This window comes from Pleuronectes platessa, chromosome 1 (assembly GCF_947347685.1).
Source record: "Pleuronectes platessa chromosome 1, fPlePla1.1, whole genome shotgun sequence".
Classification (NCBI taxonomy): Eukaryota; Metazoa; Chordata; class Actinopteri; order Pleuronectiformes; family Pleuronectidae; genus Pleuronectes; species Pleuronectes platessa.
Window position 1 is genome coordinate 25,319,311 of NC_070626.1, and position 25,039 is coordinate 25,344,349.

General features: G+C 41.0%; 3 protein-coding genes across 3 annotated transcripts in view; 2 read left to right on the forward strand and 1 right to left on the reverse strand.

Annotated features, from left to right (window-relative positions):
- Positions 1 to 2,145, forward strand: part of il1fma (interleukin-1 family member A) — a 4,496-nt gene extending 2,351 nt beyond the window's left edge. Inside the window, exons 6-7 of the mRNA XM_053417898.1 lie at positions 146 to 276; positions 914 to 2,145. Of these exons, the coding sequence (XP_053273873.1) occupies positions 146 to 276; positions 914 to 1,135 (353 nt within the window). The 3' untranslated portion in view covers positions 1,136 to 2,145. The remainder of the gene's footprint in view (positions 1 to 145; positions 277 to 913) is intronic.
- On the reverse strand, positions 1,456 to 13,512 carry ace2 (angiotensin I converting enzyme 2). Its single transcript, XM_053417885.1, has 18 exons — positions 13,321 to 13,512; positions 13,073 to 13,231; positions 12,856 to 12,949; positions 11,521 to 11,664; positions 11,175 to 11,290; positions 10,423 to 10,528; positions 9,529 to 9,626; positions 8,773 to 8,942; positions 7,472 to 7,698; positions 6,716 to 6,860; positions 6,435 to 6,533; positions 5,901 to 6,023; positions 5,597 to 5,775; positions 3,740 to 3,798; positions 3,492 to 3,589; positions 3,287 to 3,400; positions 2,798 to 2,992; positions 1,456 to 2,709 (listed from the first exon to the last, which is right to left on the reverse strand). The coding sequence occupies exons 1-18, from the start codon at positions 13,510 to 13,512 to the stop codon at positions 2,607 to 2,609; spliced, it is 2,421 nt and encodes an 806-aa protein (XP_053273860.1). The 3' UTR covers positions 1,456 to 2,606.
- Positions 13,513 to 18,013: 4,501 nt separating this feature from the next.
- The window catches only part of nhsb (Nance-Horan syndrome b (congenital cataracts and dental anomalies)), a 45,935-nt gene continuing 38,909 nt past the window's right edge, over positions 18,014 to 25,039 (forward strand). The window contains exon 1 of the mRNA XM_053421618.1: positions 18,014 to 18,293. Coding sequence (XP_053277593.1) covers positions 18,014 to 18,293 — 280 coding nt within the window. The remainder of the gene's footprint in view (positions 18,294 to 25,039) is intronic.

Below are 25,039 nucleotides of genomic sequence, written 5' to 3' on the forward strand. Positions count from 1 at the left end.
TTCCACAGCAGCAACACAAATAATCAACTGAATGATTCCAGTTTAATTTATTTAATCCCCAAAATAATGACAATTCTCTTTGTTAGGGAAATGGACTAATTAATGCTTCTTTTTTTTTTTACACTTTTTGTGTGTGTGTGTTCAGAGAATATGACCATCTACTACTACAAGTCAAACGTGTCTTTCAGAGGAATACCAGTGGTTCTAAACATGACCGGCTCCAGCTGCTTCCTCAGGTGCATCAAGGAGGGAGAGAGGGTTTTTCTACAAGTGGAGGTAAAGGAATTCCTGTCATTCATCATCCTGCCACACAGTCTTTTGCTGGTGCATTATTCAGCCAGTATGTCATGGGTAAAGTAATAATGATAAAGTACTTTGTATGAACAACATTTAAAAACATATATATTGTAAATATACACAGGCAGACAATAGACCCAGACTTAATCCTAAAGAGATTAAATATCATAAACTACTCATGAATCTTTCATGGAATAGTCTGGACTGTACTCTGTATTTGGAGATGGACAACATGACTGCTGCCTCCGGTGGCTAGCTGCAGTATAGGCCCTAAATCCTGCCTCCTTTGTGTCATTGGACGTAACTAAAAAGCCAACTACATGTTTTCTGTCATTTCAGTTATTCTGATCGCAGTGATACATGCCCGAGTAGCAATTTCCTGCAAATTTGGGTTTCAATTATTAATTTAATGCTTTGTCCGAGTAGTGGGAGGAAGTGGAGATTTTTATACACAGTCCATGGTCTGGAACAAAATGACTGACTGATTGAACAACTATTTCAGGAGAAGTCAAGTGTTGTTAAAAACAAATAAGGGGACTTGTTGTTAAGTTATTTAAAGTTGATTAAGTTTATTTGGACAATTCTGACACCCACATCCACACTTTTGTCGTTGTAGACGTGTGAAAGACGCAGTCTGAGTCGGATTTCCACGACTGAAGAGAGCAAACTGTCCTACCTCTTCTACATGATTTCTGACTCTACAGCACACACAAAGTTTGAGTCAGCGCTGCACCTCGGATGGTTCATCCAAATCCTAAACCCGGAGTCAGCCGTGACAATGAAAACCATGGATGGAGGCGAGCAGGAACACACATTCTTCTTTATTATTCAAAAATGATGGGGACGTCTTTGTCTTCTCAGTCAAGTAATTTACAGGAGACATATTATTCTTTTTACATGTTTCCTTTATTGTTTTTTGGGGGATGTAAAAGTTCTGCAAAGTCAAAAAGCCCAAAGTCTGCATCAAAGGGAGCTCCCAGAAAAAACCCTGCTCCTTAAGCTCCTGAAGCTCCTGAAGCTCCTGAAGCTCCTGGAGCTCAGTAGTGTCATGTGACATCATGACATGCAACATTTGCATAATCCCTGTTTAGCAGCTAGTCTGACATACCCCCCAGAAAGTGGTTCACCAATCAGAGCAGACTGGGCTTAATTGGGAGGAGGGCCTTAAAGAGACAGCAGCTAAAACCAAGTGTTTCAGACAGAGGCTGAAAAGAGGAGCTGCAGCAATCAACACTGTGAGACAGAGCATTTTATACCTCAAATTAAAACTGTCAATCTGAATATCAGAATTATATGTCTCCTTTAAACATAATTTTTTTTTCTTGTGACTTGTATTTGTGACTTGAAGGTGACATTAGAATAAAGACAAACATTTGAGGAGCTCTTATGTTTGAGCCACTGGTCCGGTAACAGAACCAAATGTCATTGTGTCAAATTCTGTAATTGCAGAGGTGCATAGATATTAATACAACTTATAACTTACTTACAACTGTGGAAGGAAACTGAATCTATTTGTATGTGTGTATGTGTTTGGTCCAGACTTCAGCTACATTTTTTGTTGTAGGGCAGTGTGTTGCTTAAAGTGAACTTTTTGTTTATGTAACAAAATATTTATATATGCATAAATATATTTAAACAGGCAATGTGATAATCATTGTATTTATTTAGTTGTTTCTAATTATATCATATGAAGTATATACATGAATTCAAATAGAAGCACAAACATGAATACAATCTGATTGTTGTCTTACCTCCACAACCAGGTGAACATCACAACTACATTTAATTTGCAATTTGAAAAGCATTTTATAGTATTTCAAAAATAAATTCTTGTTCAACTGCCATTAATTTGACTTAGACTGAAAATATCTGAATATCCACATCACAGAGGTAAGAAATAAAGAAGAATCGGATGAAGTATACAAATATAATGTTCTACAAATCATAAAACTGAAAATACAACATTTTTATTTTCCTTTTATCTTATTTTGTGTGTACCTTATATTTATGATGTCTTCACTCATTATAGCGCACTACTTGAAATATAGTAAATATGCTTACTTTACTACAATTAGGTGTAGTTTTCTTTTTCTTACAGGGGTATTGACAGTACAATAACAGTGAGGGTCAGAATTCCAGACAAACACAATCTTTACACTTATTCACATTTTGTTATGTTTTTGTTTGATGAGAGATCGGTAAAAGAGGGAAAGGCTATGTAAAATAATTTGTATTTCTTATTGTTGGATGGTGACTCTCAGTCCACTGTTGATCGAGCTGAGGAAACCCTCCCTCCGGTCTGTGTGCGATCAGAATCCAGTTTGTTCATCATCATGGTTGTCAAAGGCTTTGTTGGTTATCCCCTCGTTGTCTTCGTCGTACGGATTCTCCGTGGCTGGCTTTGCAGATTTCCTGCAAACACACGGAGTCACAACACATCTCACAGTCTCACAGTAAATGGTCCAACATGCCGGGAAATGAGTATCGAGGCCAATCTTACCTTTTACGTTCTCTGACACCGGAGATGATGAGGTAGGTGCCCAGCATCACCACGGCTCCCATGACCACCCCAAACACCACCAGCCACACCTCCACTGGCTGCTCCACAGGAGGGGCCAGTGTCACTGGGATACCCGCGAAGTACAGCGTCTTGTCATCCAATTGGAAGGCGTCGTTGATTCGACCTCTGGATAACCTGGGATCAATATCAACACAGGTTTATTATTTCTCATCGCTGTTAGATGTCTTCAGGGAAAGGTCACACTCAAATCCTTCTGCTACAAATTTTATAAGAGCCTAAAAACTGAGAGACTTTCTTTAACATTGCGAGATAGAGCAGTTTTCATTTTTGTTAATATATCAGAGAATAATTCATGGATTTTGAGGAAAATTGACATTTGGTGCAGGTCCCCCAAACATGTATCTTGTGAAATTGAATGTGGTTTCTTGAGGTGACGGTTGTGTTTCTCATTATTTTCTGGTGCCTCACCGGATGGCAGCCTCCAAGTCATTCTTTGGGATGTACACAGTGGTTTTCGGTTTGGTGACCATAATGTAGAAGGAGATTCTCTCAGTCTCGTTGAAGGTGTGGACGTTCTCTGTCCTGCAGGTGCAAACAGAGAAAAGCCCTCAGACGGATGTGGCAACGGAAGAAAAATTTGCTTTACTCTCAAGTTGACCCAGTGAATACTGACGTGAAGGAAAGTGTCTCGTTCTTTTGTTCGTAGTACTGCCGCAGTGCGTAGGCAATGTTGGCCTTGAACAGGTACTGCTCGTTGTCGTTCCAGGAATACTGAAACACATTATGGTACATGAATATTTGCCAAGATACCAAAGACACTGCAGATACATTTCAATAACTTAATTTCATATGTAATAAGCATGTAACCCTACAGTAATAACATGACGAACAACAATATTTTTAATGATTAATAATACTCACAGCGTTGTCTCCCATGGCGGCCTTCAAACTTATTCGTACTTTGATGGCATACTGGGAAACTGTAAATAAAGGTAATAAGATGATTTATATTTAGTTCCAGCTATGCGATAGTTAGCTTAGCTTTGCAAACAGATAGCATCGCTCCGTCCAAGGGAACCACACATGACCCACCAGCATCAGAGCTGCCAACTTTTCAAAAAACCTTGGAGTGAGATTTTGTCGGGGGTGACCAACATTTTGCCGCGCACACAGCCACACACGTTGGTGGCTCAAATATCAGGGAATTGTTGGAATTTGGCGTTGTATCCATGTTGTTCGCTGCATTCTGGTGGCCTTTCGGGCCCGAAGTCGTTGATAGGAGCGGCCGACTGGAGATGGACAACATTGGTTACATTCTGTGACGCAAAGACATAGCTGAAGGTCCACCCCCAGGAAATGTTGGTTTAAGTAGATGTTGTTTCCTGCATTCTACTGGATTTTTGGGTGGTATGCTAAAGATGTGCAATACCTGAACTTCTTCTGATTCATGTTCCTCTGATCATGACTTGTAGGGCCTTCTAGCCTTGAGCTGAACATTCAACCAGAAAACTATTGTTGTGCCTCAATGACCACAATATAGCCTAATTAATAGACCTTTGTTTAAGATTTGACCAAGGTAGGTTGATTGACATTTTGATTACAATGGTTTTCAACTAATTCTGAACTGAAACCTAACCTATATTTTAAATAATTGTATTCTTAAGAGCAGTTAATGATTTATGTTCGCCTCCCACCACACTTTCCATCAGACAAAAAAGTGCAACAAATAAAGTGCTTAAACAGTAGCCTTTTTAAGCAACACAATGGACCCTCTTCCCCAAAATAAAATTTGTCTGGAGCCGCAAAACATATTTGATAACAAAGCTAATAAAGTTTTATATAAAGTTATACTATACTAAACTATGGTTTGTTGCATTTATGAAATTATCGTACAACAATAAAGAAAACTGTTGACATTTGATTGATATTTTTACCTGTTACAACAAAGGAAAAACCAAACGCTTATGAAGAGAAGAAAATACACAGGCAAGTGTCGGCCTACTTTGAAATAAATTAAACACAGACCTTTGTAGGGTTATTTGAGTCCTCCCCGTATTTGTGGAAAATGTATGAAATAAGAAGTACCCTATTTTTAAATAAATAAAAACATATAGCTGCAGCCTAATAGCTTAAAAATATATATTTTAGTTGGCGAAATATTTAAACGAAAAGTGAGAGCAGGTCAGGCTGGAGGCGGACACAGAAACTGCAGCTCGGTAGAAACCAACTGCAGCTTCTGCTCTGATCAAGACGCTGAGCTCTGATCAGTTGAGACCAGAGAAACTCTGTGTTTTCACTGTTTCCACTGAGCAGCCGGTGAGTCAGTGACCAGCTCCTTCACGTGAAGGAGCTCTGGTCTTGTGTCTCTGAGCGAGTGCGCGGGGCGGGGGGCGGAGCCTCGGGACCGGTGCGCTATCTGGGGCACACACACACACACACACACACTCGCCCGCTCCTGGTACTTCATGACGGCCTGATACGATGATGTTTTAAAAAATGATCGTGACTTAGTCAACCACCAACATTTTCGTCTCGTCTCGTCAACAAGTTAAAATAGATTTAGTCATGCGCTTCACTTCAAAGATCCAGGTTTTTTTTGGCGTGAGAAATTGGATGTGTGGCGTGAGTGCGTGTGAAAACATGCAAAAGCGTGTGTCACACGGCGGAAGCGTGAGAGTTGGCAGCTCTGCAGCATCTCTAACACGTCTTTGTCCACCACATTTAGTTTTTAGTTTTTGTATGTTTTGTCATATTGTGACATTAATCTATGGCACTCACGTTGATCTATTGCTGACTGCCAGCCGACCATCCTGTTGTTTTTCTTGTTGTCTGCCTTCAGCCACTCGTGAAGCGTTGCAAAATAATCCAGCAGGGGCTGGGCGTCCATCTTGACATCACCAGATATCGTGTGCAAGGCCCTGGTCCAGGACTGGGACCTCCCCAGCTCCAACATGTCCCTGGTGGAAAACGTGGATGATTTTGATGATGATTATAAATTACTGACGCTTACATCCCTGCGTCGTACGACAGCCTGATATTATGTGATACAGCAAAAGAACTAAAGGAAGGAAGTTGTTCATACCTCAGCTTGGTTCCTGCTACGGTAGAATTGGTAATATCACATGAAGACAAGGGACCAGTGTGACCAGCAGCATCACACAGCGCTTTTTGGAACTGAAACTGGTAGATGGTTCTGGTGAAGTACCTGTATTTAAAACCGATGAGACACACATACCCACACTCACAGATTAAAAACAAAGTACATACATAAAAACCTATCTATGGAAAATGGCTGAAGCAATGACTTTGTTCTATGAAAACTATTATTAAATATTATATAATTATCGATATAATCATTTTTAAAGATTCCTTTCACTCACTTCTAACATTCACACACACACCCACCACACACACACACACACACACACACACACACACACACACACACAGGCACAGGCACAGGCATGTCCTATGTCAGAACTTGTTGCACTGGTTTGTTTGATTATCATAAAAATCTAAATCAAGAGATCACTATAATATTTTCTTGAGAGAAAATATTCTCTCCAGAGAGGGGGATTGATTTAGGTCTTATACATGTATGGTTATGGAGAATCACCTGATGAAGGAGTAGTCTCCAGACACATGGAACAGAGCAGGAGGATCACAGTAAGTCTCATCTCTCGGCACCGGCTCCATCACCCCCACCATGTCCCTCCTGTTAAGACAACACAGTCAGCCCTGACTGAAGCTGTAACAGTGAAGCAGCCGCCAAGTTTACGCAGCATAAAACACGACTTTACTCGTCTGCAGCATGTCCATTTTTAATTACAGTGATTTTTGATATATTTTTCCTGTGTTTAAAACTACTGAATTATTTACAGACTTCTCTCTGCTTACTTCATCTCCCACCACCGCTGCATCCATTGGTCCTTGGGGATGTTCCCTGCGAACACCTGCCACCTCCACTCCTCCAGCATGTAGGTGAACGGCAGCGTGGCCACGATGGTGAGCGCCTGTTTGAGCAGGAAGTTGATCTCTGTTTCTGCAAGGACGAAACGTTAAAAAGCAGAGTGAGCGCTGGATGGAGAGATGTGTGTTTCTGGTCTCAATGTCGTTTCAGTGGCTGAACTCTGTCTAAAGAGGAAACAGAGGAGTAGTATTCTTCCTGGGATGTTTCAGTGGGTGTCCTGCAGAGCCGTTAAACGTTGGGGCGGCTCCTGATCAGGGGGTAGATCATTTTTTTTGAGATTGGATGTTTTTCTTGGAAATTTTCTCATATTTCCCAAAGATTGAATTTAAGGGGAATGTTGGGTCCTAGCCGGTTTATGTGCTCTACAAAGCGCTTCTATATGTCTCTATTTTGTTCCACGCTTACGTTTATTGAAGGAAAGATCTGGCTTTTGAGCAGCTAAAGTTTTTTGTTGAAAACAGCTGCCTGCTGCTGGAAACATGCTAAAAGTTTCCATAAATCCAAACAATCTGCTGAAAGATACTAAAAAGGAACCATACATTTGACAGAAGTCGCGGCGTCTGTGATTGTTCTCTGTGGGCTCACTTGTCTAATTTTCTTATATAACTACTGATTATAGCAGCTTTAATGTTTTGGAGGGTTAGTCAATAACTGACAGTGTTTTCTACGTCTCTCAATGTTACCTTTATCATAAGTGAAGTTATCAGGCAGGAGGCCCAGGCTCTGCAGGTGTTTGGGCGTTGCAGCAGAAAGGGACATGATTTCTCCTACGGCCTCGTGGAACCCCTCGTTGGCTCCGTCCCTCAGGAGGTAGGACAGGTTGCGGTAGGCCATCTGGTACTGGTTGTGGCCCATCTCGTGGTGCACGGTGAGGAAGTCCTCCATGTTGACCTTGCTGCACATTTTGATCCTGAACACATCACGGGAGAAGTGTTGATGTCAGCGGTTATGAAGTCTGATGCAGACATGATACCATATCAGATCTACTGCACCAATAAAACACCCTCAATAACAAGTTACTGATGAGTCACATTCACCAAGGGCCAATAAAATATAAAGTAAATCAAGTTCCGGTCTGTGGTCACAGGTGAAGTAACTCGGTTTCAGGCAGAATACGTTTTATTCAATCATTTTAACTGAAGAGTTGTATTTTAAAACCTGTTGAACAAACTTTGCTACACACACTTGATCCTGCATAAGAGCTCATGTTTGGGCAAAATCATTAATGACAAGAATAAAACCTTGGCTTTCTTTATCGGAAGGACTCAGATATTAATCAACACAATCGTTCCAGTAAGTTCATCTTTATGGCTCTCGTGTTCTTCATAAAAGGAGGCGCTTGTGTTTAAAGGTTCAGTCTGTACGATTTGGGGAAAGGGATCTATTTGCAGAAATTGAATATAAAATACTCCTAGTGACTGACTAGTGTGTTTAATCTAAATTAAAGATTAAACACTTGTATGAATGGTTGTTTTCTTTACCCTGGAATGGGCCCTTTATGTTTAAATAATAACATTAGGAGCGGTTCCTCTGTATGGAGGCCACCATGTTTTTTTTACAGTAGCCCTGATTGGACAAACTAAACACCTTTTGCGTTTTTATGACAACTGAAGGCTTCCACAGGTTCTCTGTCATGTCCGGAAGGGGTAGGGTGAGGGGAGGGATGTTCAACTGCAATATGCAAATTCACCACTAGATGTCACTAACGTCTTCACACGGAACCTTTAAGATACCCTGTGTGTGTGCATGTGTGTGGTTAATGGTTAACATCGTGTTTGTTTAACAATATAATTATAATTATAATGATGATATTACACTACTATCATATCTATGATCTACAAAATAATACATTGATATACTTGTGTTAATAATTAACCAGGTTTACAACAGGTTTTTACAGGTTTTTGGGCTGTGAACTTCCTCCAGCGTTTTAGCCTCAAGATTGTACTTCATGTAAACCTGTGCATCAATATAAAAAAGGTACCTAAAGTCTTCCCTGTTCCCCATGTCCCAGGCTGTGGGGTGACACACCACCTGGCGTCCGTCAGGCTTCACCAGCATCGAGTCGTTCCAGAAGTTCGGAAACATCTCGTACAGGCCCACGGACATGAAGAACTTCTCTGCTTCTTTGAAAAGACGCATTTCACTCCAGCCCTGAAATTTCAGTTGACATTTGGTAAATGGGCTTTTATTTATATAGAGCTTTTCGTCTTATTGACCACTCAAAGCACTTTAAAGTACAAGTCGCATCCACTCATTCACAGACACATTCCTACTACTCCTCCATACGCAGTGCACTATTCATACACTGCCGGCACAGCTGTCTGAGCCAATTTGGGGTTCAGTATCTTGCCTAAGGACACTCTGGAATGCAAACTGGAGTAGCCCGGGATTGAACCACCGACTTTGTGGTTAGTGGGCGGCCCTCTCTATCTCCTGAGCCCTATTTTCAATAGATTACTTTCTTTTTCTGTTTCATTAAATGCACCACATTAAAGACATGATCCACATGTATACCCATCTACTGTTGTTTAAAATATAATATTTAAAACAGGCTGTGGGTCAGGAGGTGAAGCAGGTCATCCAATAACTGGGAGGTCAATGGTTTCAATCCCAGTCTCCCCCATTCTACGTGCCAAAGTGTCAAAATACTGAATGTGATGTTTGGTAGAGAATTGTGCTGCACATAGATGCACCTTGACTAGATAAACACTGTACAATTACTTTAAATGTGACGTACCTGCTCCATCATAGTCTGACTGACATCAATATCTGGTTTGTCAGGGTAGGGAACAGTCAGAGGGTAAAGGTTGGTCCAGAATCTTCCCCACATGTCACCTGAATAACAAACACAACAGGTTATTTCTCTTCTTACCACAGTCGGTCTTATTCAGACGAACTTAGCTGTAAAGTGATTTCTTTTCCAATAGTTTATTTTAGCCATAATACAAAAATATTGCATTTAAAATAGAACCAAGGAAATACAGCATATGTCACCAGCTTTTAGATTTCCCTTTTCCCAACATGTATCCAGAGGTGACTGAATTAAATTAGCGACAGCATCAGTGGCAGATTAATCTACAGAACCACCAAGCTGGGGCAGTGATACGAGCTGCTGGACAACAGAGGGAGACATACTAGAGTTCTCGACTCTGAACACGTACTTGAACCTTTTGAATCTCTGCTCCGCAGCTGTTCTATTTATGATGTGATATTAACATTTAAAATTCTGAACTGCAGCGTTTCACATCCTGTTAGATCATCTTGTGATCGGATGATCTTTCGCCAAGTTTGTTTGTGTGATTGTTGGATTTTTTACCAAAACTTAATGAACCGATTAAATTTTAGGGCAAATCAGAATCAAAAGGGCAGATCCAGGATTTGTTTTAACTTTCTCACACATTGATAGGGTGTTTTTTTATAAATAGAAATATGTCCATCATTAAGTTGCTGACTCTTCGATGTTTGTTTTCTAACTAGGATGCATTTCAGCCATGATCAACAAGTTACAGCAAAAGACAATAATTATAAGATAAAAAAAAGAGGGAAAGTAAAGAGCGGTGATATCAGAAGGATTCGTGTTTCCAGTTTTAAGCCTGTGACATTATTCAGAAAATGGAAATCCTCATCCTACCCAGCAGGTGGGCTGGCAGCTGTCCTTGTGCATCAATGTGTCCTGGGTAGACCTCAATGAGCTTGGATCTCACATAGGCATGCAGCTCCTTGTATAATGGCAGGATCTAAGAAAAAATGTAATTGTCTCCATTATATTGTATGTCAATTTGTCGATAGTGAGAGGAAAATAAAAATATACCATCTTCTGAAAAAGTATCTTACATACAGAGAGAAATAAACAAAGCTTGCAAAACCTCAGAGGACAAAGGACGATCAACATGTGAAGCAAAAAGTTCCAATTTCTACCAAAACTCTTGAATAACAGTCAGATAAACAAGGATATCTTTCCTTTGTCCTCTTCATATTTAACACACTGGTCTAAGATATATAGATTGAATTAAGTTACCTGGTGTAACGTTGCTTCTCATCAAGTTTAAACCAACAATTGTGAATTTAAACAGCATCTTTTCATTATTTTAATCGAGACGTCTACAGTGTGAAAATTAATTAGGACAGAGAGGAGGAATTTTTTGTGTTTCACATATAAATTTTAATTGGCCAGCATATTATTATTACAGCCACCAAAACTCTTCATTTTTTAACAAAATATCATATTCAATAGGTTTGTCTTAAAAGTAACCCAGCTGCTAAGCCCCACCCACAAGTTGTAAGGATTGGTTGATGAGGTCTGTGACATCACAAACCCTGGCATAGCAGCTTGGTGAATCTTTTCACACAACATCAATCACAGAACCACGGCAGCAGACGTACCTCTTTGTATATTGAACGCACGTCTCCCATGAGCTGGTCTCTTGTGTACTTGTACTGAGGATCCTCCTCGATCGTCTCATAGTTGTATCTCCAGTAAGATCCGTAGTCTTCAAAACCTGAAAGTGTCAAGAGTCAGAGGGAAACAGATTAAGAAACAATTATGTTTTTAACAAAAGCTATTTTCTGGAGTTTTTATCATCCTTATTATTATTATATGTCCTAATGTCACAAACCTCCCACTTCAGGAGTTAGTACACATATAAGTGATCTATAATATATACTTGACAAGATGTCAATACAAGACAAAAATACACCAAGTGTCATGTTTCTCTTTTGAACGTCTCACCGTTTAGTTTGGAAGCTTCATTCTTCAGATCCACATAATCTTCATACAGGAGCCTCATCTTCTTCCCGGTCTCCTTCCTCCAGCCCTCCCACACGTGCAGGCGCTTGGCGTAGTCCCGGCTGTTGAACATCACGTCCTCCAGGCCTGTGAACAGAGGCGAGTCAGTGACAGTCTCAGGTCAAGGTTTGTCTTCATGTTCTCACGTGAAGGTAAAGTGAAATATAGTACTTCTTCCACCAATGTAAGTTAGAAGTGAGTGAAATATTATTTAAAAAATGATAATAGTGAATATACGTTTTCATAGATCAATGTCATTGCTTTCAACTTGTGCTTTTTAATTTACATATTTCATTTTAGCCACAGATTACTATTTTTATGTATGTTCTTTGTTTTTAATCTACTTTTGGCATGATTTCAAATGTAATGTTTATGTGTGTAATTTGTCCATTCTCATATTTAATATTTCAAACTTGACAGCTTGACCAGGACTCACTGACAGAAGAGATACTGTATATCAATGGGACCTTCCTGGTAAAATTAATGTTAAATTAATAAAATAAAGATTATATACAAATGTTTCTATGTCTGATATAATATTGTAGTTAATTCTAATTCTACGAGTTTTTAAGCAGCATTTTAACTCTAATGGGGACGAGCATTTCCCAAGGGCGACTAGATGCATCACTAAAGACAATATTCTGCCCCACAAATCAATATTCATTTTTCAGTTTGTTGTTGTGGTGACACATTGGATAATATGACATCACTGGGCCTTGACCAGTTATTTAACAGTTATCTTACCTAACCCTAAACCATCCGAGACGGTTAAAGGCAAATCTGTCTTCATAGACATAACTAACAATTCATAGACATGTGATACACCTGAGCATGTATGGATTATTTGTGAGGGGTCACAACACTGAAATAACCATCAAGACTTAATCTCATCACATTGTTTCTTTAGATGTAACATATCAATATGAAAACAAACTTAAGATGTCGGTTATTATAATACTAATATTTCAACTTCAATTGAATGGAGTAGAAATATAAATTAGCATAAAATTATTGAAATACTTGAGACAGGTATCTCAACATCACACCTGATTCTTTCCACCATGTGGCCGTGATCCTGTTTTGCTGCTGTCGGAGTTTAAACTAAAAATCCCAGTAACATAATTCCCACAATGAAATAAAGTATCAACTCAAACACTTTAAGAAAAGCCGCTTTCCTTTTCTCAGTGACGGTGTTAATTGTAAACTGCTCTATTTAACCCTGACTGACAGTAGCAGGGAAGCCACGTAGCCATAAACATTGTTATTAACAGAGCGTACCTGGCTCCAAAGTCTGGCAGTTCAGGGGTTCGTCCTTCAGGCACACTTTGGCTGTGCTGTAGATTGTATTCATGTCACTCATGATTTTACTCAGCTGCAAAAGAAGAACGTGAAGTGAAACAAACACACTGGTGACAGAATAAGAGTCTCTGCGGCGTTTAACAGCTTGAAAGAATGAATTTTAAACTAAGACATTAAGGTCGAGCAGCAGTCTCACGCGTGCGGCCTTGTCCGGGGAAAGAGCACCGGCGCCTTTGTCCTGAAGGGAGATGAGCTGCAGTTTGATTACTGGATCTTTGATCTGGTCGATGGGGAATTCCAGGGACTCTTCTGACATCTGAGTGTAAAAACTGCCCCAGATTTGCCCCTGTACTGACTGCAGGGAGGGAAAACAGGGTGATTCAAAAAGGATGTCACCGCATCTGTATTTTTGGGCAACTTCAGGGTGTCTTTCCCGGTGCTTACCAGCTTGTCCGAGTTCTCCTGGGAGATGTCGGTGTTGTAGGCCCATGATGCCAGAGAGTAATTGTACATACGCTGCGTGGCCTCTTCATCGAACATCCGCAGAAACTCCGTCACCTTGTTCTCCAGGTCCTGAGCAGAGACGACGCAGGCCAGGGCCAGCAACGTTACAAGAATCCGAGCTGACACCGCCATGGCTTCAGCTCTGTCCACGCACACACACTAACTCTGAGAAGGTGGGACACTTCTCTGATATACAGTTTCAACAACCTTCTGTACCGCCTTGGCCTTTGGACGCCAGAGCCATAACTGAGGGTGTATCTGAGTTTTCATTTACAGAAAGAACATTGAGCGTCTCGACAGACACTGTGCGTTATGCATTGAAAGATTATCAGCCGCAAGTCGACATTAATCTCCTGTGAGAGATGTTCAGTCAGTCAGTTGTGTGGAATGAGCTCTATTCATTCTTTATGTTGTGAACATGTCAAAACCTTATGGTTAAATGAAAGGTTTAGAGCAAGGAATCAAGTCAACCACTGTGTAAAAGACAATGAATGTTGTGAGTGAATCAAGAGGAAAGAAACTTTATATGGCGGCAGTTTACCAAAAACAATAAATTATGAGCAAAACATGGACAATATACTTTTTATCCCTCGTTTCTTTTTAATGCAAAACAATGAACTTTGATTTCTTACTGTATATAGTTTCTTGTTTATGGCCTTTTCTCGAAAGGCAGAATTTGTTACCTCTGATAAAGAGGTTATGTTTTCAGACCCGTCGATTTTTCCTGTTTGCTTCTAAATAAAATGATACACAAACTACTGAACGGGTTAACATGAAACTTATTGGAAGGAGTATGAGTCAAGAAAGAACCCTTCAAATATTAGTGTGAATCTAGATCAGATTGCGGAGACTGATATTTATGATTGTGTAAAAATCCAAATCAAGTGAATTTAAATTGGGTTTAATAATGGGACCGGGATGGAGATATACATTCTACTGAGTTCCATTCTATTAATTATAGTTTTATATTTTTTATTATCATCTTTTTTTTATCTTAACTTTTTAGATTTGATTAACTTTTTTGTCTTTGTTCTCTTCCACACTTTACATTTAAAAAAAGCTATTATCATCGCTAAAGTTATCATCTCAGCTCCAAAAAATGTCTTTTCTAACATAAACGTGAACTTTTGAGGAGAAAATGTCAAACAAAGAGGAAATAACAGTGCGAGAATCAAACCTTCTTATCATGTGGCTGTGGATTTCCGAGCAACAAATAATGTGCAAGTCATGGAAAACTGATAAGAAATCAGCCACGAGGACAAAGTTTATTATTTAGATTTATTACTAACACCAGATTGCTTAATAGTCTCTCTCTCTCTCTCTCTCTCTCTCTCTCTCTCTCTCTCTCTCTCTCTCTCTCTCTCTCTCTCTCTCTCTCTCTCTCTCTCTCTCTCTCTCTCTCTCTCTCTCTCTCTCTCTCTCTCTCTGCAACTGATTGATCAATAATCTACGAAAATCAATAAAATACAGACAATAAAAAAATGATCAGAGTCGTTTTTGCATCCAAAGCAGCAATTTGACTTTAGATCAGGGAATATTTTTTTCATACACTGGCCTCGGTTGAACGTTTGGTCTTTAGGTATTAATACATTTCTTTTTGCTTGTGGGTCACAGTTATCCTGATCTATCATTTATATCATTGCAAATGCATATTATTATAAGGCTACTATTATCTTACTATTGTAATGCTATGAAGTAAAATATATAATGATTTAGTATAAAAGAATACAAATAATGTTTAGAGCTAAATCAAAGTGGCCCCCAGACTGATAGAAATCAAACAGAGATGTGGAAAAATGCCAATATAGTTTTTTTAAATGTGCAATTTCCCTTGAGGGCAATGAGTGTTTCATTTTTTCTCTGTAATTTTTTGGAGGATCGTTTTTATTTGATACAAAATATAGACAGGCAAATAAAAACCTTTTCTTCTGCTTCGATCACAGTATAATGTTAATACTTAGTTTACACTGTCTATATAGTTTATATTTATTGTACAAGATCATATAAACTCAAGCAACAGTGCCTCCCTGTGGAAAGAGTTGGAATACCGTGCTCATTAAAGGATAGGTTCACAGTTTTACAGATATGTCTTAATGTTATACAACACACATGTACATTAAAAGCATCTGTAACTGATTCTCCTGATAAAAAGATATGGTTCTTGTTCAGTGCATCACTTCCTCAACTCAGCAATGAGATATAATGAGGAAGGCTAACCAGCAACCCTTACTTTCATATAAATGTAATGAATCAGAAGCAAAGTACAAGGTTCATCTTTGAAATGTGTCAGTGCGGACATATAAAGTATTAATCAACAAACTAGAATGGCTTCGGTACAGTGCATATATCTCCACCAAGGTCCAATCGTCCCCATATAACCACAGTTTAAAATCACTAGATCTAGATTTAGATTTTTGCATAAAGACCCATGAATTATTCTCTGAGAAATCAAGAAAAATGTAAAAAAAAAAAAAAAAATTCACAATCTCACAATGTTAACGCAAGTGAAAAAGAAATTCCTGGATGTGGCTCCCTGATCTGGATCGAAAAATTATGTTGGTTTCTTACCTGCTCCAAACCTTCCACCCAGTTTCATGCAAATCCAAAACAAACAGAGGTAAGAACTAAACCTACTGTAACTATCACATAACTCTAATGAATAAGAAGCAAAGAACAACGATTATCTTTCACCTGTGTGAGTGTGAACATGTAAAGAATGAAACTCAAATAAAGAACAAGTACCTAAGACGTGTAGTTACAGTAGTTGAGTGAATCTACTTAGTTACTTTCCACCACTACTCACCTGATGACTGAGTAGAGTCGATACTTCCCTGTTACTTGGTGAACTCGTCCAGGACACTGAGGAAAACGCCCCCTGGCAACACATGAATACTTATTCGAGCTAAAGCAAAGATCAACAGGCCTTTCACGTTCATCATGACTGGGGTTAATGGTCGCAGCTCGTCTTATTCTAAATGAATCACAAGCGGGCTGCACACAGAATCACTTTTTACCGTGTGCAGCCCGCTTGTCTCCAGCTCGGAGTGAGGCCCATGATAGGTTACTGTCAATCTGCGCTGCCTCCGATTTGCTGCAGCAGCAAGTTTACAGCCGACATGTCTATATAGAGACTGAGCCTGGAGGCTATAGGCTAATCACGGTGAATGGATGAGACAACAGCCAGGCTTAGCATTCTGGAAACTCACATTCAGCAGAAAAAAAAAGAGATCTGTTCACTAAGTAGAGGTTCTTGCTGTAGGTGAGCTGTTCCTAGAAGCCCACAGTTTATTATTCTGTTCAATTAAATTTAGAGGATACACAGTGTACAGGGAAGTGAAGCTTTATTCCAAGTTTATCAAGTCATGTGGTTCCGTTGGTTTTATTTTATAATGTTGTAGCTTTCTTATTGCTTTTAAATGTTTTATATTGTTTGCCCTCATGTCACAGCACTACCGTGCAAAAAAATAATTGCACAATAGCAAATAAGAAAACTAAATTACATATGAGAAAACACGACACCAAATTAGAAAACACAATGGCAAATAGAAAAACAACACAACAGCAAAGGAGAAAACACAACAACAAGTCGGACAAGTCATGGACAGTGTGTCTATACAATGTACAACAAACCCACTTCAGAATCATTATATTTCAAGATCATTCTGACTAATTCAATTCTACAGACTTGTGGTCAGTGTTAATTCCATCATCATCTACTTGAAATTCTTATACTGAAGTTCTGCTCCTGTAAGAAAGGATCAAACTGAACCTCTACTGATCCAGAGCTGCACCAGTAGATCGTGATGAGGATAAAGGGAAATCAATCATTCCTCATAGATCTCATTTATTTATTACAGCAGGGTCAAAATATAAAAGTCTGAACTAATCACCATCTTGTAATAAAACGCCCCTGACATGATGTGAAAGTTGTGGGGGGTTCAGTTCCGGCCCCACATGTGCACATCTCCGGGTTTTACCTCAGCCTCCTCTCTCATCCTCTCAGCCTGTCGCTGCTCAGGCCACTGAGACGAGCTGCGACAATCCCCGGGAAACCACCACAGCAGCACCGGAAACACAAGCACACACTTGGAAAATAAAGGTCAAAGATCTGCACACTGTGTACTGAAAATATGAAGAAAAAAATAGCTGAACATTATGGGATAACCTCCATTATGTTGTTTTCTGTTGTGTCCGCAATAATTAATTCTGCACCCCCTCTCCCGCAGTTCTACTCCACCAATGCTCTTATTTGGAAACGTTGCAGCGGTGCGTCCTTTGCGCAGCGTGAGGCTTGACGCTCGCACGGAGGCAACCCATGATCGCAGACTCAACACGCATCCTCACACCACTGACCTGAGCTTAGCCGTGTCCTGCATGTGTGTGCATGTGTGTGCATGTGTGAGCGGGAGTGTGAGTGATCCCCGGAGACCAGCAGCAGGATGGAGGATCTCAAGGAGAATGGGGGGACTTTGGATTGACGCCCGGGGATAACGCGCGGTCGGCCCGAACCTCATCGGCTCTGTCGCGGATTTTTTTTTAAATATTTGGATGTTTCCCCCGTTCCCCCTCTTTCTTCTAGGCAGTGGGAATTTACACTTGGCTCGCAACTCCTGTTAATTGTGGCGTGCGCAAAATGCCATTCGCCAAAAGGATTGTGGAGCCGCCGCTTCTGTGCAGGAACCACATCCCCAACGATGAGGGTCTGCTTTTCGAGGACCTGTGTTCCATCAATAACGTGGTTCTGTCCCGGACCTTGCGACAGCTGTCCGACCTGGCCCGGCACGCCTGCTCCTTATTTCAGGAGCTGGAGAACGACATCCTCCACACCAACCAGCGGGTCTGGGTCCTCCAGAACAAAATAGGCCAGATACAGCAGACTGCCTGTGCCCTAGACCCTAAAAAGGAGGCAGTGCGTAAGTACACCAAAAATCCCCCCTCATACCCCCTCAAAAAGAAACATCACCCCCTGATTCACACCTGAGCGGCGTGCGTGTGGTTTTGTTTTATTCATTCACGCCACACTTATGCGCCTTGGAGCCTCGAAGGGCTCCCACCTTTAAAATTCATTCTCCCATCCAGCTGCACGACGCGCGCCCGCCGGAGCCGCGGCCGCGCTCTCATCCCTCATTGAAATGTGTCACACGGTTGCATTTGCACATCGGAGCCGTCCAGCAACATCGAGGCGCGTTTTCACAGCGCGGGATGTGTTGACTGCTCATTCATTTGGCGGTCCAGACTCGGATGTGTGTGTGTGTGTATGTGTGTGTGAGTGTCAGTCGACGGTGGAGGGGGTGAGGTGGCGCGTGTGTGTCTGTGTGTGTGTGCGGGGCGGAGGGGCGTGTGTTGCCGCTGCATTGGCTCAGCATCGCAGTCTCGTTACTGCGGGTAGAGCACACCTGAAGCATGCACAAGGCAGGCGCTGTGTGCAGGGGGGTGGGGGGGGGGGGGGGGGGGGTTGTTAATGCTAAGAGGAGTGAATACATGAAGTTCAGGGTCGAGCTTCTCTTGTTGAAAAGGGTTTGGAGACGTGTGTGTGTTGGTGCATGTGTGTGTGTGTGTGTATGTGTGTTGGGGTTTTCACAGGCGACTCCCCGTGCGCCAAACCCACCCTCCCCACATGCAGCCGCACCAACACAGCATCAATAATGAATCCAGATGTCCTATGTTGCAGGTTAAATATGAACCGGTCATGTCTGGATGTTCAGGTGCAGCCGCGGTCACAGCCGCTGAATAAAAGCCTTCAGCGCGAGACTCGGTGTAACAGCACGCGCTGTACAGCAGCAGCTACAGATTATTTATGTCCTCTGCAGTCCCTTCAGAATAAAGCTTTTGATGTTCCACCGTCCTCTTGCTGATTTCGGTCCACGCTCGGTGCAGCATCGCCGCTGTAGGTTATCACAATCTGGGACAATCAAAGAAGAGCATTTTGGGGCCTAAAGCTACTGTATGCTCATGAACTCCCGCTTTAGATTTACCCCCAACCCCCAACAACAACAACACACACTGACACACATCAGAGCATAGGAGCCATGTCTTTACAACACAAACCAGTCTCACTGCTCGGCTCTGGGTTTGGATGAACGAGGCTCTGATGTCGAGATATACAAGAGGTCTCTTGGATTTCAGTCATGTGAGAAATATAGACGGGGACAGCCCGTTGGATTTGTAGTTCCGTACAACAGTCCAAAAGTGTCATCCGAGCTGCACACAGACACACAACAGCTCCCTCGCATCTCAGTGTTCCTGAACCTGTCGGGGCAACTACACCCAGAAACCCTGTCGGTTTCACCTGTTGTGCTCGGAAAACCCTCAAATATTGATTGTTTCTGTTGATTTGTTGGATTGTGCTTCGATATCTCTGTAGCCAGTCCAGATATACGGGATAAGTATCACTTAGCAAATCCAAAGATGCTTCACTGTTTGAGTTTTCCAAATATGAAATCCACGAATGAGCTAATGCTATCAATTAAGGCTAGTGGGTTACACCAATAGGAAATAAAAACTAAATTACAGATACAATTCTGTTTATCTTTCATAATATTCTCTGGTCTTCACTTGTCCTGTTGTCATCACCTATGTTGGCTCCATCTTCTTACACTTGACATTTATTGGGTTGCTGATGGGCGTCAGCCTGACCGCTGCATGTTGTCAGGTCAGCAGGTATTAGCCTTTCTCTTCGAATGGATACAATGAATGAAGCTTGTTAAGGTTGTTTGAATTCACAAAAATTAAACTGACCAATCCTAAAAAGTTTTATAGACGATAAGACCACAAGCCGCATCCCCTTCTTTTTCTTCTTGTATTGTTTAATAGTCTCTCAACTTCCTGCGATTGGTTCTTAACCCTGAACTATCCATGAAAGTGTACACCATCCGAACCACATATATTTGGTGATACAAAATGCACACTCCTTCATAGCTGTTATTTTGTTTCGGGCTAAACCGGAAAGTCAGAAGGTCCTGACCCAACGAAGAAGGTGTGAAAGCTCCCAAAATAAAATAAAACAATCCAAGAGGCTGTTGTTCTCCCATCGTAGAGTGAGTGAGTACAACATGTGAGCTAGTATATTAATTTTATGCTGCTATCTTTTCCCAAGCTCCAACTGGCGTCACAGCCTCCTTCTCCTCTTCTTCTTTTAATGTATAGAAGTAACAGACATGATGTCTCCTCCTGGATCTGCCTATCTTCAATTACAATATGACATGCTTCAAAACTGATTCACACAGACACAGTTTACTTAGTCAGAATTGTACACTGTTATATTTACAGTCTATAGATATCCCACCATTGTATTGGATGTTTTTACAGTGAATCCTGGATCTTCATTCATGCATCATCACTACTTTTGGAGAAATAAAAAACACATGAAACGAATGTGGAAATTGAGAGAATACACTTTGTGTGTGGGGGGGACTTCAGTCTGAGTGCTCTGTGGGCCAGGGCTCAGACTTGGACGCCCACCAAAGTTTGGCTATTTTTATTCAGCTTTCAAAAGGGATGTTATCTTCGCCTCTTTCTCTCAAATGGCAGCTATGACCCCAAGGATCTAAATATCTCACACAGACAGGGATTCAGTATCAGTGACAATGGTTTCCTCATGAGAGCATCAAGATCCAGAGCAGCCAATGAGGGGCTAACCTGGATTTGATCCTGAACATGCAAGTGGGCAGTGTTCAGATGGTTTTCAGTCAGTTGTATTGGTACATTTATTTACATTTATCAAAAGTAGAAGTCACATGTTAGCACTAACAATAAGAGCTTTCCATTAACACATGGCACTAATGGTCAGGATCATTCGTTTTGATTGATTTGCACATGTCATTCCACAATGTCGGCCTTGAGTGACACAAATACTGACATTCACAACGTCCTGAAATGATCATTTAGGTCATAAAATCGAACCATTATTTAGTCACTGAGCAAAATTTCTGATGCCTTTTCAGTCATTTATTTCCCTTATCGCTGACTGAGGAGATTTGCTTCTATTTTAGTAAATCCAGCTTTCTACATAAGCCTTATAACGGCTCCAGTTTTATTCGACCTACCTATATGTAAGTCCAAAGCATATTTTTAAAACTTCAAGTTAAAGCTTCAGTAACTTCCACCAATGAGGTTCTGATTTCACCCCTGTCCGATTGTTTATTGATAAGTTTGTTAACAGGATTACACAAAAACTACTGATCTGATTTTCAAAATAAACTTGGTGGAAGGAGAAAGAAAACATTATATTTGATGTTGGTGTCTGAGGCAACAGCCCCTAATGTTTATGAATAGGCCCAGATCTAAAATAAATATACTTGTTTAAATTTGTGACATATAAATAAGAATATAAAAGGCATAGTTAGTGTACTGATTACTTGTCATTGTTGGTATATTGTGGTAACTAGTCAGCTGATCGACTAAAGCATCACTTGAAGGTTGTTGATATAAGAAGCTTCTTTAAAAAGAAAAAGATGAAGGGAACAGGTGTGGTTGGAGTTAGAGGAGGTGGAGGAAGAGTTGTGTCCTGGTGCTGTAGCAGCAGATCCAGAGTCAGGATGTGAGAACAAGCTCCTGTTTTTGGAGAGGAGAGCTCTTCAGCTTCATAGCTGGTCTAGTGGCTTTAGCTCAGGTCGCACATGATTTTGAGAGACGATATTTGGCAGAAGGTGAGGTTCACCCTGGACGGGTCACACACACGGCTGACATTCAGAGAACACAACCATTCATAGTCACATTCACACCTACGGCCAATTTAGAGTCTCCAGTTACCTTAACCTCAGTCTGCATGTCTTTGGACTGTGGTAGGAAGCTGAAATAACCACAGGAAACCCACACAGACAAAGGGAGAACATGCAAACTCCACAGCATGTCTCCCTCTATGAAAACAAGTATTTCCAAATCCTTAACATACGATTACATCCGTGAAAATCATCACAACTAAGAGGAGACGGGGAGAAATAAGGAGGAAGGAAAGAGGTTATAGCGATGTTATGAGAGATCGATGTTATCAGAGTACAGAATCCATCGATTACAACTGTTGATGACACTTGATAAGAGTAAGTAATTCAGTAAATAGCAATATAAAGCTGATTGATGTACATCTGTTTGAAAATCGGCCTGGAGCTGCATTCAGTATAGTGTTGCTGTGTCCAGTGACTGTCAGTCCATATGGAATATTGAGCAACGGTCACTGCTATATATATATACACACTGTATATATTTGCTGATATATCGGTATCAGAATTGTTTTACCCTCTTATATTTGTATAAGCTTGGCTCTAATATATAGATAAGTATGTTTATGGAGTAAACATACGGGTAATCAGCAGATACAAAAATTGACATTTGGTTCGATTTTGGTTGGTTCGATTATTTTTATGTGAGAGGAAAGAGGAGAAGAGGGAGAGGAGGAGAAGAGGAGATGAGGAGTGAGACAGACAGAAGAGAGAGAGAGCTACAGGAGAGGTGAAGAAGAGGAGAGCATCAGATAAAACGGAACAGACACAGAGTTTGTCATAGGTCAAATTTGTCACAGTTCAAAAGGAGCCCAGTGGAAACAGAAGCTTTGAGACGGCGTCAGTCAATGTTCTGAACTGAATGAAGCCTCGTCAGCATTTCCTCCCACATATATGACTGACTCCTCCAGGTCAAGGCCTTTATTCCTTCTCATGGTTTTAAGGTGAATGAGAACTCAGACTGAATCACATTATTTCCTGTCATTTTACAGATTTACTTGTTTAAAAGTGGGATAATTAGTTCCAGCTCTAACTTTCCTGAAGACTATAAGTACCATTGGTCTGCACAATGGAGTAGTAGAACCACTTTAGTGGAACATTTAGGAGATTTAGAGAATATGGTTATGATTTTAGGGGGGAAAGTCTGTATTTTTTAAAGAGTAAATACTGTTCGCCTGTGTTAAAATAAGGAATGTGGAGCATCTTGTTAAGTTTTACTCTAGTTTCACAAATAACATAATACTTTTGGCACATCAGCACCACATTATCATTAGTATCACAAGTTTGGAAAGAAAGAACCACATGGACACCTTGCTGGTTCTGTTGGTTGCTGGTTGTTTCCTAAGATAATTCTTTTTTTCTCAAAAAGGTTCTGACTTTTCATTTTTATTATTTTTGTAATACACATCTTAATCCTCGAAAACATATGCCTACCATGAGGTGATAATGACAAGATGCTCCACATAATGAATCAGATGTAGATGCAACACAAATACTGCGAGAGCCTCAAATGGTCAAGGCTCCACAGCTTGTATTCAGAATAGAAACTGTGCCTTAAAACAAGCTGCCAGGAATTCTGTAAGGTTCTGATATCACAACTACACAGTCACCGGCCTCAGCCAATGACCCCACCCGCACCTATTATAGTCTGTTAGTTTGTTTTGATTTGATTTATTAACAAGACTCAAAGCTAAAACTCACTGTAGGGTTAGGGTTAGGGTTGACACACACACACGCACAAACCTAAACTCAAAACATGTCTTCACCTTAACATTGAATGATTTATGATATGGGGATATGCTTTTTGTCCCTAAAATGTCACCACACCCACACACACACACACACACACACACAAAGTGGAGATAATTCTGGTGTGAAAATATTGGTCTGTAGTAAATATCTTGTACTGCTCTGGCGACACTGGTTTCTTCCTGGTGTGCCATTAAAGCAAATTTGACTTTGAATTTGAATGTAGGAGTGTATGGCCTGTGGCAGCGGGGGACTACTCTATCTCACTAGTCTGCATAGTAACAGGAGAGAGAGCGAGGCCTGCTTTAACCTTTCAGCTGTGTCAATCTCTCCCTCCCTCCCTCCCTTCTTCCATCCCTCTCTCTCTCTCTCTTTCTCTCGTTCTCCCTATCTGGTCATACATTTTTACTCACACTCTTTTGTAGTACAACTAGAATCAGCTCTTGAGCAGGCGCATGTCGTGTTGTCAAAACGTTTTGTTATGGACAAAAGGAAGAAGCGGGGAGCACAGTGACTCGAGTGCTAACGGTACAGTGTGTGAATCTAGGTGGTCTGGAAGTAAATGTGTGTTTCCCTGTTTCTCAGTCGCAAACACACACAAACTCTGACTGTAAAAAGAGAAATAGAGACATATTTACCAACTTCGGTTTGTGTGACTGGCCAACAGCCTCTGTGTGTGTGTGTGTGTGTGTGTGTGTGTGTGCGTGTGATAAAGGCATCTGATTTCTACCGCACAAAGCAGGTTAGGATACACACTGTCAAGGCACGTCTCACACCTCAGCACACACACACACGCGTAAACACACACACACACTAAGAGCATCCATTCAGGTGTTTGCGGAATGCAATATGTGCGATGATTTAGTTGCTCTTGTTTCTCTCGCAGCCTCCTCTGTGTCTCTGCCTCCATCTGTTCTTCCCTCCATCTTTGCATCTTTGTGTCCATTCTCCTCCTCCTCCTCCCCATCCATACCTCTTCCCTCACTGGCCTACTTTCCCCATCATCATCAGCATGGAGAGACTTCTGCCTCTTGACAGCGTATTTAATGTTTAATGCACTTTGATTTCCACCCAGACACTTACGAGCCTGAGAGGAGAGGTTTGATAAGAGAGTTAAAGGGAGAGAGACAGAGGAAGATAAGGGACGGCCATGCTTAAGCAGGGCAGGGCTTCTGATGTGAAAGGCGCGTGTG

Bases quoted from the DNA above. Each gene is read 5' to 3' on its own strand.
- ace2 (XM_053417885.1), bottom strand. From the start codon at position 13,512: ATGGCGGTGTCAGCTCGGATTCTTGTAACGTTGCTGGCCCTGGCCTGC. The intron at 3,799-5,596 runs GTGAGTGCCATA...CTTTATTTACAG, and splicing joins GCAGTCAGCAATAGATCAAC to TTTCCCAGTATGCCATCAAA. The intron at 2,710-2,797 runs GTAAGATTGGCC...GTGTGTTTGCAG, and splicing joins GGTGTCAGAGAACGTAAAAG to GAAATCTGCAAAGCCAGCCA.